Source organism: Hyalella azteca, unplaced genomic scaffold (genome assembly GCF_000764305.2).
Source record: "Hyalella azteca isolate HAZT.00-mixed unplaced genomic scaffold, Hazt_2.0.2 contig111, whole genome shotgun sequence".
In the NCBI taxonomy this organism is placed as follows: Eukaryota; Metazoa; Arthropoda; class Malacostraca; order Amphipoda; family Hyalellidae; genus Hyalella; species Hyalella azteca.
The window spans coordinates 144646-160520 of record NW_025930472.1 but is presented as its reverse complement, the minus strand read 5'-3'; the positions used below and the strand labels follow the sequence as shown (position 1 = coordinate 160520).

General features: G+C 36.9%; 1 protein-coding gene across 1 annotated transcript in view; it reads right to left on the bottom strand.

The window, feature by feature from the left end:
- LOC108674858 (translocon-associated protein subunit gamma) overlaps positions 1 to 2105 on the bottom strand; it is a 4174-nt gene extending 2069 nt beyond the window's left edge. Inside the window, exon 1 of the mRNA XM_018162842.2 lies at positions 1854 to 2105. Coding sequence (XP_018018331.1) covers positions 1854 to 1980 — 127 coding nt within the window. The 5' untranslated portion in view covers positions 1981 to 2105. The remainder of the gene's footprint in view (positions 1 to 1853) is intronic.
- Positions 2106 to 15875: the final 13770 nt, after the last annotated feature.

Below are 15875 nucleotides of genomic sequence, written 5' to 3'. Positions count from 1 at the left end.
TATATATGCTCAATATATAAATTCAATTTCAATTATATATAATCAATAATTTCAATTGTCTATAAAGTTATTGCCTTCTTGGTGACAACCCATTTCAGCCCCTATAACTTGTAGATGAAATCAAAATCTGAAAAAAATTTAACTAAGCACAAGCAGAGTGTTGCTCCAAGTTTATATAAAATTTTTTATTTCATTGTGCTGAATAATTTGGCAAATATTTCTAAGTCAGTGAAAACTTCCACAGATGGTGCTGATTGCTGCAGCAGTTTTTCACTGAACATCTACATGATGATCTACTAATCTCTGAACCATGACTGGATTTTTTTTGGCCAACATTTTATGGATTTGCAAGCCATGATTTCATTTCCCTGAGTTGTGAATATCATATCCTGGCCATGAAAAGACATTTATGAGCAGCAAACTCATTTGCAAAGTCCTGTGCACGTGATACTCCAAATATCTAATTTTACTTTGGGAACAGGAATATTTGTCTTTCCTTTAGAGGCAACTGAACACATTATAATGTATTGCCATCCTGAGAAATGTTATAGCAGAGGCTTTAAAGCGCAAATCTGAGCCTGTCAACGTCAAGAGCTTTATATGCTTCAGGCGATAACAGGCTAGAAACAGGAATGCAATGTGAGGAACCAGGAGTCCAGGAGCCACCCTGAGTCTGTCTAGTCACCAGGCAAAGTGAGCTCAGAGTGGAAATAGGCTACAGGATATTTTGGTAGGAGTGTGGTACTGAATTAGCAGAAATTGAAAATTTAATGAAATGACAAGTTTGTGGACCACAATTTCTTCAATAAAAATCATCTCTTCATGATCCTTTCAATTTCTTGAAATTAAATGATATTAGAGCTGCAATATTTCAGAAAAAAGTAGGACTTTTCCTAACTAGAGGAAGGGGTAAAACTTTAGATTAAGTGCATCCAAAAAAAGGGTGTTTTTTTCTTTTAATTATATGTTTTTTTGGGGTGTAGATAAAGAATCTGAAATCCGTTTTTGGCGGTCGGCATCGGAAAACCAATTTTTTTCCCCCGAGGCTCTAATTAGTAAAAAAAAATTGGGCAAAAATTGGCAAAATCGGCAAAAAAAACCTAACCTAACCTAACCGTGGTTTCAATGTCATGGTTGCCTGCAATGTCGTGGTTGCAAGAGCCAAGAGTATATGGGTCACCAAGGCTAAGTTAAAAACGCTATAAATCCACGGATATTGGGGCCAAGATTTAACTTTCATTTTATCTTAGAAAATATATAAAAAATTGAAAAAAATTGGTTTTCCAATGCTGACCGGCAACTGCCAAAAACTGATTTCAGATTCCTAATCTATACCCCAAAACCATATAATTAAAAAAAAAACTTTTTTTTTTGATGCACTTAATCTAAAGTAATACCAAGGAAGGAGAAGCACCAATTGTATACACTGGCTTGGATTATCCGATTATGATTAGGTAGTCCATTGCATTCTTTTGAATTGAAATGACAAACAAAAAATTCAAATAACAACATTTTGTGATACACAATTGCAGAAGTACAACATTCAATTGAATCAAATATTTCTAGAATTATTGTGGTAATAATCAGGTCACTTCAGGAGTTCAGGTGAATGGTGATTGAACCTTTCAAATAGTTATTCTAACCATTATTAGGCCTATTACTATTACTATATATGGTTTTTATTTAAGAGCAGAAGGTTAAGTCAACTTAAGTACAGTAGCTGCTAATTTGCTATTGCCTGCTAAGTGGGAAGTTATGTAGTCTTGACACTGCCAGTACTCAGTAGTGCTAAATCACTGCTAATTGATAATGTATGTTAATAAGTTAAGTAATTAAGGGAAGAATACACTCACAAATTGGAATGGTAGACGCTATGAAGGCGTTCAAATAAAACATGAGTGAAGTCTTCTTGGAGATATTTCTACTGAAATCTTCTAGAAGAAGCTCTTCTTCCTTAGTAAACTTTGAACTTTTGACCATTGTTGCGTTTTTTCGTACGAGTGTTTAAAGAGAATGACCGGCTGCGTTTAAGAGTTACGACTGGAGCAGATAACAGTTCGTGCCAGCTCTCCTCGCAAACGCTACTCAGTAACTGAGTTTATAGCAAAAACGTTCCAGCAATATAATATAGTTGTAGTCCATACTTTAAACACAATATTATTTTGTAATTTAATATTTTTCAATATGTCACAAACATAATTATTCACACTAAATATTGAGAATTTTCCCTTATCATCACTTAAATGATGCGAAAATTTTTATTTAAGAGTACTAATTTTCAACGAAAGTTCCAACGCGACTCAAACGTAAACACAGCCCTCATATGTGATATCTTGAACACCGAAATTTCATCTTAAAATGCAATTTAACCAATTTGCATCAAAGCATATTTGCTGACGGCTGCCGAAAATTTACGTTACGTAATTACGTTGTTATCACACCATTAATCATCGTAATTCTAACTCCTCTAACAATTGAGTTTATTATACGTGAATTACACTGGTGTACATAATTGTTTGGAATTCAGACCATGGGGAAGGGTAAGTTGGTGAAATTATTTTCGCTATAATTGGCGCAGATTTTTACCTGCCATGTGGGAGTATAAATGTTAATAATTAAACTAACTGAAAATGGTCTTACTTAAGAATTGTGTCAGCGGTTCAGTGCAGCTTTCCACGACCACTTCATTCAACTCGATCGACACATTATGAGCTCGTAAGAATTGATCGAGTGTTATTAAGTGTGCAACTGATTAAAATGACGACGCAAAAATAAATTTAGGTCGCAAGAGTTATGCATCTTGTGTCATGAATATTGCCGACTAACTTTGCATCAAAGTCAGTAGTTTAAATTTCTTTGAATGAAGAACGGTCACTTGCTGCTTCAATTTCAGGTCAGGCAAACTTCTCAAAGGTTGTTTTATTCCTGTAAATATTAAAAAAAAATTAATTTAATTTCTAATTAAAATTAATTTAATTTCTAATTAGACTGTGTTCAGTTCTATGGGTTGTTTTCACGTGTAAGCATTGTGCAGATGCTGTCTACTACTTGTATAGACATTCAAGTTTTCGCATCACGAATAGAAAACCCGCGCTTTCTTATTTCTCGCTTGATGATAAACATATTTAGAACTATTTAATCAATGTTGTTATTAATATCAAGCATGGAGCGTATCGTGTGATGAAATCGGTATTTTAAATTTTTGCATAATTTAACCCGCACATACACGTATCTAAAATTTCAAATCAGTTCTTCTGCACAACGCTCAGGAATGACTGAGAGGCAAATGTCGGTTCCTGAATCTGGATTAGAGCAATAACCGCTAATAAATTTTCAGTTTCCATAGAGTTTATTCAACCTAGCATTGGTATTTGCCTAAATAAAGAGTCCCGTTGAAATGTTTCACGTGAGTAAAAAACATTCGAATTTTGAAGTCGAGAAATAGCACTGTAGGTATTTTACTTCATATCTCTATTCAATAAGCATCAAATAGAGGCATCTTAGCAACTTTGCCATAAAATGTTTGCTGTAAAACGTCAAATGATGCATCATCCATGACGAGGAACGACATATAAATATTCTAAATCACCCAAATTAATTTTATGTCGCCCTTGTGCCATCATCAATGTTCACTTGACGTGTTCTTTTGCGCCATTGCCAATGTTCCGTAACTGATGCAGATAGATCATCAATATCAGAAATAAATTCGATCAAATATTTAGGGATTGATATCTAATATTTATTTAAATTTAATTTTTTCCGCCTTATACGCGTTGAAATCACTCTAAATATGAAGCCTGAAATCATGTATTTTATTTTGTAAACACGTCAGACAGTTTTGGAGTGGTCCCGAATCAGGAAGACATGTTTGGCTGTACTCCCGAACACGTCAAACCTGTTTGGGAGCATTAGCTCACTCGCATCCATTTAGGTCCACATTAACAGCTAAATTCCATTATTCATTTTGTGGCCGCAATTACAGTCCCTCCCAATCCCATCCGACATACACTGCCCTTTTCAAGAGCTGGAACTTGACTGATCCAAGTAATGATGCACTCATTAAAATACCTGCAAAATTATATTATGCAGTGGATTAAACTCCACAGTCTAAGTTAGAATTCGTTTTCCTTCGTAATCCCTGTTACACCCAGCTATAAAGTTTAGCAAACCCTTATTTTACTCCTATTTCTAACGCGTAATCCCTGCAATACTCTTTTATACAGTCTATCATAATGTACAAGCTTTCTACTATTAATGATTCATCACCCCCGCCTCGTATCAGAGCCTAATGCACGCTCGGGGAATTTATTGTTTAGCGTAGTAATTATTTTCTATGCAGCGGTCCACCAGATTTCAGTGGTATACTTCTCTAATTCATCTCACTGACGGCAATGGGCTGATTGAGGTCGTGAGAATTGCAGCGTTTTATTGACACACTAATTCACTAACAAAATGTGTGAACGGATACAGTTGCAAGATAAAGGAAACATGGATCACGTGCATCAACGTAAAATTATTGGTCAAAGGTAGCTCCAATAGAATGTTATTGCAATATGGATCACAGTTCCCCCAGCTGGACTCAATTGGAGAGATGACGGATGACCGAGATCATGGGTCCGTTTAAATGTTATAGACTTATTCTTCGTTACCATCCAGGCTTCATTTTACAACACTTCTCTTTAACTTCACTTCTTGTTTGTCTGTCTGTTACAAATCTTATAATCGAAATTTAATCCACTTCTACTTATCCTATCGATCTGAAATTTTGCACACTTGTGTAAAGTTGGAGACAATGCATGAATCAAATGTCAAAATAAATGATTTTAAAAAATTATTTTTTTTTTCAATATTAAAAAATTGAAAAAATATTTTGTCAGCTACAAATCTTATAACTGATATTTGACACACTTTTACCTGTCTAATTGATCTGAAATTTTGCACACTTGTGTGAAATCAGAGACAATGCATGAATCAATTAACAGAATAAATCATTTTGAAAAAAATTTATATATTAAAAAAATTTATATATTACAAAAAATTTAAAAATTAATTTTTTTAATATTCGAAAATTAAATGAGAAATTCATTTTACATCTGTAAGATTGGAGATACTGGATTCTTTGGAAGTGTTGTCTTTAAAAAGTAATTTTTAAACGTATATTATTTCTACTAACATTCGTTTAGCCCCAGTACAAACCTGTATGTTCATTTGATCAGAAGGAAACCTTTTTCAAGCGTTGTTGTTGACAGTTGAGGTGACTTACACGTTTCCAAATATTGCGACAGATTTTCATTAATCCGCCGTCGGTTCCGTGGCCGTTTCCCAATTGTCCGCATGTCAATGCAAATTTCGGCCGATTGTAAATGGCCTAGAAACAATGTACCAGTGACTTGTTTTAAAAATCAAATATACTGATACTGATACATAGCAATGGCGCTTCCACAAACAGAATCAAAGATTGCGAAGGTTCCAAAATATTTACCAGGATTGCCGATTCCTTACTGAAACAAAATTTCAATAGTAAGAAGGTTTAAATATTTGTAGATATCCGTAGTGGAAAGTTGTATGTGAAAATAAATTACGAGGCGAGCGAAACAAAGCGAAAAACAAAGAGGCAGCATGCTTGGAATATTTTGATTACATTTTCAATGATAATTTCTAATTTATTGCAAAATATCACGAAAAAAAATTAATGCTAAATGGTTACATAATTACACAGGCAATAAATGTTATGGATAATACGAGAAAATGATGTCTTTATTGTGAGAAATACTAATATTTCCATGTGAATCTTTATGACAGTTATTGTAGCAGAAGGGCAGACAAAGCCAGGCACATCAGAGGTGCCGGCGTGGAGGAGGCGCAAATTCCGTCCACGAAATTGATCCTGTAAAGGGAAACAGGCTATCAATCCCCGTCTAATTTGCATAATTGGTATTTGGCACTTTACCGGGAAGAAATAGCCGATCGAATTTTTTATTTTACAAACAGTTCAACCAAAGCAATTCCTTCTCAGTCGATATGGCTTGACCTGCAGTTGGTCATGGAGCATCAAGTCTCTGGGTCAGTCGGTAGCTACACTCCTCGAATTATCTGTATTTGTTACTATATGTATTTATCCGTTAATGCCTGATAATCATATATATTAGTATTGCAAATCTATTCACACAATCCTTTGGTCATGTATATGATTGACGCAGATTTTGCCGGCAGAAAGGTTGCATATATAATTATTTACAGCGGCAGAATTTTCAGTCATCGGCCTGTATCAACTCATCTGACTACTGGCGGGTAAGAGATTTTATTTCTTCAAGAGAATTTTTAGAAGCACGGGCTAAATTATCAATACAAGATGAAGACATAACTTGTCCACTTATTTATTGCATTCGTCTACTGCATGTCCATCATATCAGTTACCAGGAACAATAAAACTCATCTATGCCAATATTATTTTCAATATATTTTGAACCGCACCACGTATCTAATACCATTATATTCAGAGCAATTGCAACTCGTTTCTATTAGCAGATGAATGTCGCAAATGAACTTGGGCTTAGGAATTTATATGATTTATACTTATTACTGACTGAACTTATAGGCTGCGATTGTTAACGCATTTAAGCTACAAATATCTGAAATGGACTAAGATTTTCACTTAACCTGAAAAAGTTCTTCGCAGAGCATCAAGTCCTATGACCTATGCACTATAAATTAATATTTGTAATGGAAACAAGACAACACGGAATTAACATGATGGTTGGAAACTACAGTGACATAGATCGTTGTTAGCAGTATTGTTGAGGCTCTCTCATGCAAGGCGGCGCACTACTATGATATTGGCAATAGGTATCCGTCAACATCGGCTCCTTGAACTGTTTACAATCCGCTATCAAATAAGAGCTTCGTTGCATGTAAACAGTGCGAGGTGAACCAAAAATAACTAATGATTTTAGCCGTATTTACGAGTCATCAGCGCTCCGAACTAATCCATTTTTTACTTAATCCAAAAAGCAATATGTAGATTGGTGGTTAAGAGTAGCAAGATGGGAACTGTATAAGGTGCGGGCTCAAGCAGGCTATGAAAATTCTAGGATGTTTGGAGTCGGTAACAGGCCAGCATTGGCCTTATTTTCATCTATTAGACTAGCTGCCATGCCGCATCATTATATAGATTCCAGCGACTTCAGTATCCTAGAATCAAATTCTTTACTGAGTGGTAATCCTTATGAAGCTTTGCATTTCCAATGATATTAAACTGCACGCAAACCTCCAACTTCAGCCAACTTGTGAATGCCAGCCAACTTCACAAAAAAACGTAATTAAAAACTCGTCCAGCGTTTGTCTGAAGCGTGTTCAAGTCCCAGCTTACGTGAGGTGTTGGTCACGTCTCAAGCTAAGCTAGGGGCTCTAAAAAGTTCAGATGGCTTTGATAAGAGTTCTTGATTTTTTCTATAGATTTTGTTTGGAAGCACAAACAAGACTTAGCGTTGTTGTGCATTAGAGTGATTTTGCTCCTATTTACCATGAACCAACCGATCGACAGCAACGTGCCGCGATAATTAACTAGTCCGAATATTCAGGTTGAAAAAATTAATACGGATATTTGGAAAATGTTCTCCATACCTGTATTACTATTCAGTCGCAGGTTTTCGCGTAGAATGGCTCACATATGATTTGTACAGCATTATTTTACAGCGTCAACTTTTGATGCTGAGTGTTTGGTTAGCAGAACGTTTGAACCGTTGTATAAATTCGATGAACTGAATTAATGAAACACAGTTTCAGTATTCATTATTTGATCAATAACATTGCTAAATTTCTTATCTTACTAATAATGGAGCTAGAAGCGCGAGCAAACAGTTGCTTTTGTTCATAAAAATCTTATTAAACGATTGACAAATCAAAATACAAGATCGTCGGTCCTTAATGGGTGATTTGAATTATAGCAAGCTTTATTTTGAAATTAAAAGCAATAAAAACAATAATCTCTATTCTTGACCAAGTATCAAGAGAAGTAATATTAATGTGAGATCCTTTATTCTGTTATTCAATTGGACACATATTGCAAGAATAAGTCTTAATATTCAGTGAACCTAAAGTGAAGTTAATTAATTAAACGACAGTTAATTAACGGTCCTCAAGCTACCGTAGTTCATGGTAGAAAAACTGACGCCAAATGCCAATTCCTTATCAAGGAGTAGCGGCAGTCGCGCAGTTTGCCACAACGGACAGGAAGCAACGTAGTCGACGCATCTCAGCTCCTTCCTACTCTGCGCTATCGTGCATCATTGATATCAAGAAGAAGAAATCTATCAAAGCATTCGTGTCATCTACCAAAATCTCAGTTGTATTTGGAGCTCTTATTATTTTGTGGTAGTCAATTCTCAAACCCAAATAGTGCTATTGCATTTAGTAAAATATACGCGAGTTTTCAGTTCCGTTTGCAGATGCATGGTAAACATAAAAATTGAACGCGCAAGAGAAAAAGTCTAAAATTTGAGGTTTCTATGTAAAGTTTTCCTGCAGCAAAACAAATTTGTCATTTTCTCTAGGCCATTAGGCTTAAGTTATAGTCGCGTTGATCAATCTGAGATGAGAAATTTCCTTCTGCAATTGAATTGTGTATCAACTGTGAATAAATTCCCTGCAAATCCGAAGATGAGCACAAATACAATCATTATTATTTGATCAGTCGTACTGGCACTTTTAATTAATGACTGTGTACTGTGTGCACCAAGCTGTTCTTCAATTTTCCTAAAATTATATAATATATTACAAAAATTCACCATATCTTTATAAGAGAAAACGTTTCGGAGTCCAGCTCCATCGTCAGTTCAAACCACAAAATTCTGTTCAGAAAAAGTTCAGTCCTAGAAACACAAATAAATCAATTAGTAAAGTAAATGCATTATTTTCATGTCTTATCTATTTATTTTTAGTGCATTTACTTTACTAATTGATTTATTTGTGTTTCTAGGACTGAACTTTTTCTGAACAGAATTTTGTGGTTTGAACTGACGATGGAGCTGGACTCCGAAACGTTTTCTCTTATAAAGATATGGTGAATTTTTGTGGTATTATCTTTGCTTTTAAATTCCTGGTTAACTTGCGATTCAAGCAAACAAGTGATTTTAATACTTATATAAAATATTTCGCGGCCAAAAAATAAGAAAGGTTAACTTATGAGAGTGCCCAACATGGAATCGTTTATAGTAAATCTAAGCAAATACCGTTTGCAATGACGAGCTATACAACTTCAACGATTCATAAATTCTATAATTGAACAGGACCAATTGATCATTCAACTCAAGCATGATGCGGTCCTGGAGCACGATTGTCCTATCCAAACAATCAGTCTCCCGCCAACTTGTGGATAATACGAAAATGAACCAAAACCTGGCTTTATCCATCAAAGTAGTTCACATGAAGAAGAATATTGATTATTGGCCCACAATACCTTTCCTCTATAAGATGACATCTTTTATAAAGGATGTCATCTTGTGGGGACCTCCTTCATTGTTCCCTCATCCTTAATTGTGTCCTCGTCGTGACCTGCAGTAGGAGACTATATAGGAGTCATGGTCGGTCGTTAACAACTGCAATGCTTACTCATTGTATAACTTCATTCCTATGAATAGCTGCACTCATTCTGTCATTCCAGAGCGGTTGATGCTATTTGTCTGGTCGCAGATTTAAGACGTACATCATGAAGCGCGACATAAATGAACAGGCATTTTTTCGATAATATTACGAGCCGGACTAATCGTTGCCATTTCAATCGACTAATCGTTGCCATTAGCGTTGCCATTTCAGTCGGGCATATGAAGTTTGACAATGTAACGCTGGTCAAAAAGGTGCAACACTATCAATACAGGAAGGAATAGGAGTTCAAAAATGCGACAAGTCGAATGTGCGTAAAAGAACAATGATGAACCATATATATATACATATTTTTGGTTATCACAGTCAGACGGTATTGATGAGTTCGGTGGATCAATATATGGTAGAAGCCTGCAAAGAACGATCGTCATGTTCCCGTGTCCAGCAGTACGAACCACCTGACGTTGTATACTTTGCAACGAAGAGGGCAGATTAAAACATCGTTCGAGAGTCGCGCGATGCGCTCAAGTGCCACGCAATGTTTGATAGCCCTCGTACAGTCACTAATATATGTATGAACCTACTCGAACCCAGACCTTTTATCAGGAGTCAAACTACGCTTAGAATGAGTTCGTAAGAAGAGCGATAACAACGACAACACGATAAATGGTCTTGCAGAGTACTCGTTAAATTGAACTGAGTTGATAAGCTTAATTATCACCATCCTCTTTTAAATTTTGGATATGCCGAAGTAATACATTCTTATAGTGCTTCATTGTCATCTTTCATTCAGATTAATGTACCATTAGTTTCGGGATTGGGCAGCTTGTAATGAACATGTCGGGCAAACTATTAACAGAAAGATTGTCATATTGGACAACAAACCTTTGATTCAGGTCGCGATTATTTAGTGCATAATTTCGCAAATTCTTCATATTTTATTGTGGTCTACGTAGTTGATCATGTACGTTAGTGCTCGTGCACGATGTATCGATCATTTTCGACACCAAATGTACGCGATGGATCACAGCTCGCAGAACATAGCTTGACATTCACGCCAGACATGACCAGGTCCTCATGAACGATAACTGCGGTCGACTCGCCAAGTATAATCTTGCAATTGCCACGACTAAGTATCCACTCGAAGATACGCCATGTTATTCCTACCCGCATGGGAAGTAAAATAAACCCGTGTAGCAAAGGCTTCAAGTGTCAACAGAAAGGTCAAGCACTCATTCAGGATTTCATTTCAGATTATACCGATGCATGAGGCGGCTCAACGAGCTCCTGTGACGTTGGTGTAAACATTGGTGGTTATAACGGTGTAGCTAAACATAATACATGGGTTAAACAGATGAATTTTCTGCCGCGTTAATTAAGGATCAGATCATGAGGAATTTTATGAACAGTGTGCAACTTTATGATGATGCAGTTTAAATTTATACTATGTTTGATCACTCATAATCGGCCGTAAGTAGGTGCGGAAATATTTATCTACACTGCCCGAGCAAGTAAGGCAAACAGCTGGGACCGCCCCGCATCATTATCACTTAAATGACTCAATACCTGTCAAGAGCGTGAACGATCACTCATCATCATACGCTACTTGAAAATATTTCCCGACCACTAATATGTATAAGATTTAGATAAAGGTAACAAAGGGTAAGCGCTTGAGCGATAACATTTATAATTTTATATGATCCACTTAACACCTTTTAAAAATAAAAAATTTCAAGGTCGAGTCACTGGGTCAAGCATTAGAGAAGTTTTTTCTCTTCTTTGAGAAGAGATCTTTCTCTTTCTCTCCAGAAAAAAAAATTCCCTAAATCGGCGGTTTCTGGAGGAAATTTTATCTATTGGTACGTTTCTGAAGTAGGGAGAGCCAGAAAAGTATGCAAATTGATTCAAAATGAAATTAAAGAAATATCAGGATTATCTAATGAAAATTATTCACTTTCTAAATATTATTCACATGAATAATACTGCCATTATCGCATTCATCAGTAGCATGGCATTAGATTTCGTATTCAATGTCAAGCGCACGTTTGAGCACTTCAATACAACGAACCAAAGTTCAGGGATTCAATAACAATCAAGATATAATTTTGCCTTACGTCAAGATATGCATGGAGAGTCACATCAGCACGGAAATTTGGCCTTACACATTTTATTATTAGTAGGAACTAATAAAAATAGGGTAAAAATGGTAACATTACATCGAATTTTAAGAAGTTAACAAACTTATCAACTCACGCGACTTGCATCAGCTGTAACCTGTGTGGCCACAGAATCCATAAACGTGGCCTGCTGGCATCGCGCGATTTTCCCTCCACCAATTGCGCCGTCTTCTGGAGGCGGAGTCCACATCACCAGATCGTGACGTCATGAGCTCTGGATTGCACTGACCGGCTGTAGTTTTTCATTTATTTCAAATTAATTTCGTCAGATGAGCAATTTGTGTAATTAAAATGTTTCTATAAAAACCTAGGATGGTTAAGAGATTTTCTTTAAAGCAGCTTCATGTCTTACGATTTCTCTTGAGTGACATATATTTTTTCATTTTTCTGGCGACCGATGGCAGTAAAAGACGTTTGGATGTGTTCACACTGCAGCATGAGTATATCCTGCTTTCGCCTACCGCTTCCGACTTCAGACCGTTGGAAACTTGTGTTGGAGAAGTTACTTAAGTGACGTGCATATATAATAAACGTTAATTTAGCTAGAATTTTGTGAGTCGTCCCAAGGGCGCATAGCAGTCCAGTGTTATAAACTCTGTTATCGCGTAATCTTGGAGAGGAGCTTACGTATCTCATCTGCCGAGAACGCGGCAATTCCGTTAACGTGTCAACGAAACCTGCTCCTAGTCCTATCAGCGGTATGTTATCATAATATATACGTAGTCATACGAAACATCCTCTTTTGCATTGTTATACCTTTGTTCAGTAATCCCTGGGGCTGGGTACATAGTATTACTTAGAAAATGTACTCTCTTTATTTCTAACCTTTGGCTGCATGGTTTGAAGGGATTGTAAGTTTTACTACAACTTTTTTTGCACAGTTCTTTGACAGTTGCAGTACCGAAATTATTAATTCGTCTTTTATTATTTATTTAAATGCAATATTTTATCATGCAACTATGTCTTCTTGAAATTGGTTCTAAACTTCTAAATAAATCAAGTACATCCGGACAGTTTAGCCTACTGCGTTACTCAGTTCTCGATGTCAATAAGTTCCGTGATAGTAGGATCATTGTTATGTTTTTCGAATTTCGACTTTTAATAACTTGCAGTCTATTATGAATGCCGCCATTCTAAGATACACAAATTTTACGTACGAAAAACTTTCATCTTTGTAATCATCAAGCTCCATGTGTAACTATTATTAAGGAACTATTGCCTCACTCATTCGCCTCGTTGGGGGGCTTTCTCTAAATTTCTTAAGTGAAGCATCGCGCCTGCGATGCTTCATCAGCAGTTGTCAGCTAGAGAAATGATCATGCAGTTCCTAACTTCCTACCTACAGTACGTTGTTTATCAGCCATCTACACGTAAAGGACTTGAATAACTAAATACTGTAGGACTTCAAAATACTACTGTAAATACTACTGTAGGAATAAATACTGTAGGACTTGAATTACTGACCCTAACTTTTGTGATCCTAACTATTCTGATCCTAACTGATCAACCTCGTTAAAAATCGAATAATATTCCTAATGACGCGCCGCAATGGAGTATTACTAAACTATCGTTCAGAGGTAAATATTTTATAGACAAACTATTTTCTTAGCCTACGTAGACCATTATTTATTTTCACCAGTTGCAAATATCACTGTTTCAATATCATTAGATGTTGATTGCGGCCTCCACGTCTGCGGACCCGGCCATGTCGCAGGCTACGTAACTTTCAGAACTGGTCGCAGCGACATAGGGCGCCCGGACCCGTCGGCCGCTCCGTGTTTGTGGTTGGACGAGACGGCACTTTAGGCCTATGCTTGACTCCCAGTGATTAACTGTTATATCATTCAATCACCGAGGTAGGATAATTTATCTGCAACTCCGAGATGAAAATCGTATATTTATAAACTGATGCACAAAGAAAAGCGCGCTTCACAAAGTGTTGATAACGTTAATAACATTGCTCGAACCCAATCCCGGAAATTCCCTAAACGGTGATATTGGTGGAGCTGTAGCGCAGTGCTGTGCTCGGTAGCAGCTAATACGGTATTGAGATAGAGCTGTAGCGCAGTACGCTATGTGCTCGGTAGCATTTCCATGGTTTTTATTTTCGAGCATTTTCTTAAGCTAGGATGTTGGCACTCATGTGAGGGAGTTTATATTCCTGAAAATTCTAAAGAAATGGAAGGAGTTTCTAAAATTCTAAAAGTTTCGAATTCGTATTCTACTTTTGACAACATTGAATCCTCCACCTGCATGATGGCAGTCCTCGCCCATTAAATTTTATTTACTTAACCTCCATAATTGTCTTTCAGTAGGATTATCATTAGGATTATTGTGGTTGTCAACGCGGCTGTTGATGCCGCAGCCAGAGGACGTCTTGGTGACTCAAGGTCCCCGCCTGGAGAAGGTCGTTGAAGGTTTTTCTGGTTCATCGAATGCTTTGTTTTTGTCAGTGGAAGCTCGAATTTTACGAGCAAAGTCTGGCCTCGAACTAGATATTTACATTACTCAGGTAGTGAACAGTTATTCATGCCATTTAAAGTTTGCTCTTATTGTAGTATTGTACGACGCATGTATTTTTGCTCAGTTGAGTCAGCTAGCTTCTGCCATAGCGACCGAGTTAATGAAGCAAGCTTGCTGAAAAATTGTTTGAAGCTCGAAAATTTTTATTTGTGATTTTTACATTAAATTTATTTAGACTAATTTAAATTATGTAATTAGCAAGAAAATTTCTCGGGTTAATTGATTCAATCATTACTTTACAGTCTTCTGCCTTACCATTTTCTTACTACATATACGGTAATAAAACATTTCCAGGTCCAGGTTATATCCCGAACTGACAAGTATCCTGAATAAGCGCCCAAGCAGCCTTGAAAATTTACAGCACCACGCGCCACACACACTCGCACACAAGCTGTGATAAATATTTCAATATGTTTAATTCCAACTTCTGTTATTTAGGTTTGAAATCTTCATTAGATTACGTCTAATCGAAAAATATTCCGGGTTGGCGAGAAGCTCCCTTGTAGTTCCGTCTTTTTATTTATCTTCGCTGAATATTTCAGGATCTGCTATTTTCAAAATATGAGCGAAGGACTGATTTTGATGCCCTGATAATTGAGAGAATTTATTGCGGGGAGGAGGAAAAGAAGACTCCACAAGGAATGCACTCGAGTGAGTCTTCCTGACACTTTCCACGACCCGCTTTAGAATTTAGATGCACCTACAGTTACGTTGACTACAACCTGCGGTGACGTCACTTGTGAACGGAAGTGTACCAGGAAAAACTGAGTGAGTCTCCAGGAAAAAACTGCATCGTTTCCCTCGAACTATGTTAATTAATTCAGACGTATGCTTGCTTCTCTTTGAAATTCCTTTGTGACGAAATTCTTTTTGTTATCACTCCTCAAAAAGTTGGTTTTTACTCTTCATATTGTATATGAGCGTTTCTAAATAATTGATTTTGTAGCTTGGAGTCAGGACATAGTTCTCGAAGGGCCCATATCAATTACTCGTGAGTTTAACAGTTACTCAGCATGTCGCTTTTGTTGGTCAATCTGGAGTTGCAATAATTCACGGCACATCTTTTACTCATGCGGCCTTCGCCGCGGCCTGCGTGAGGTTCGATGAAAATCGTTGAGCTGACCGTTGAGCAACAGCGCGCTGACCTGCATTTCGCTGTTAATAAACGGCGAGCTGACCGCCATTTCGCTGTTGAAGGGCGAGCTGACATTTCCTTCGCTGTTAAAAAAGCGAGCTGACCTCTATTTCGTTGTTGAACAGCGAGTTGACTTCAAATGAAGCCAAGATGGAACCAACTGCAGGTGCTCAGCTACAGGTGTCCAAATATATGTGAATGAGATAAGTTACGTACAAAGAAATAGGAGTGTAGGTAGATATAGTGATATTTTTAGAAATCCCAGCTCACGACAAGACGCTTTAAAATGTTTCTACACGAACTCTGACTCTGTTTTGAGTAAAAGAAGCAAGCTTCTACTGGTGATGGAGAGTGAGTGTACAGCCTTTTTTTTATCCAGGCTTAAAGGGCGAGTCTTATGAAAAAGATTAAAGATGATGAATCTTCCAAGCCTCTGTTAT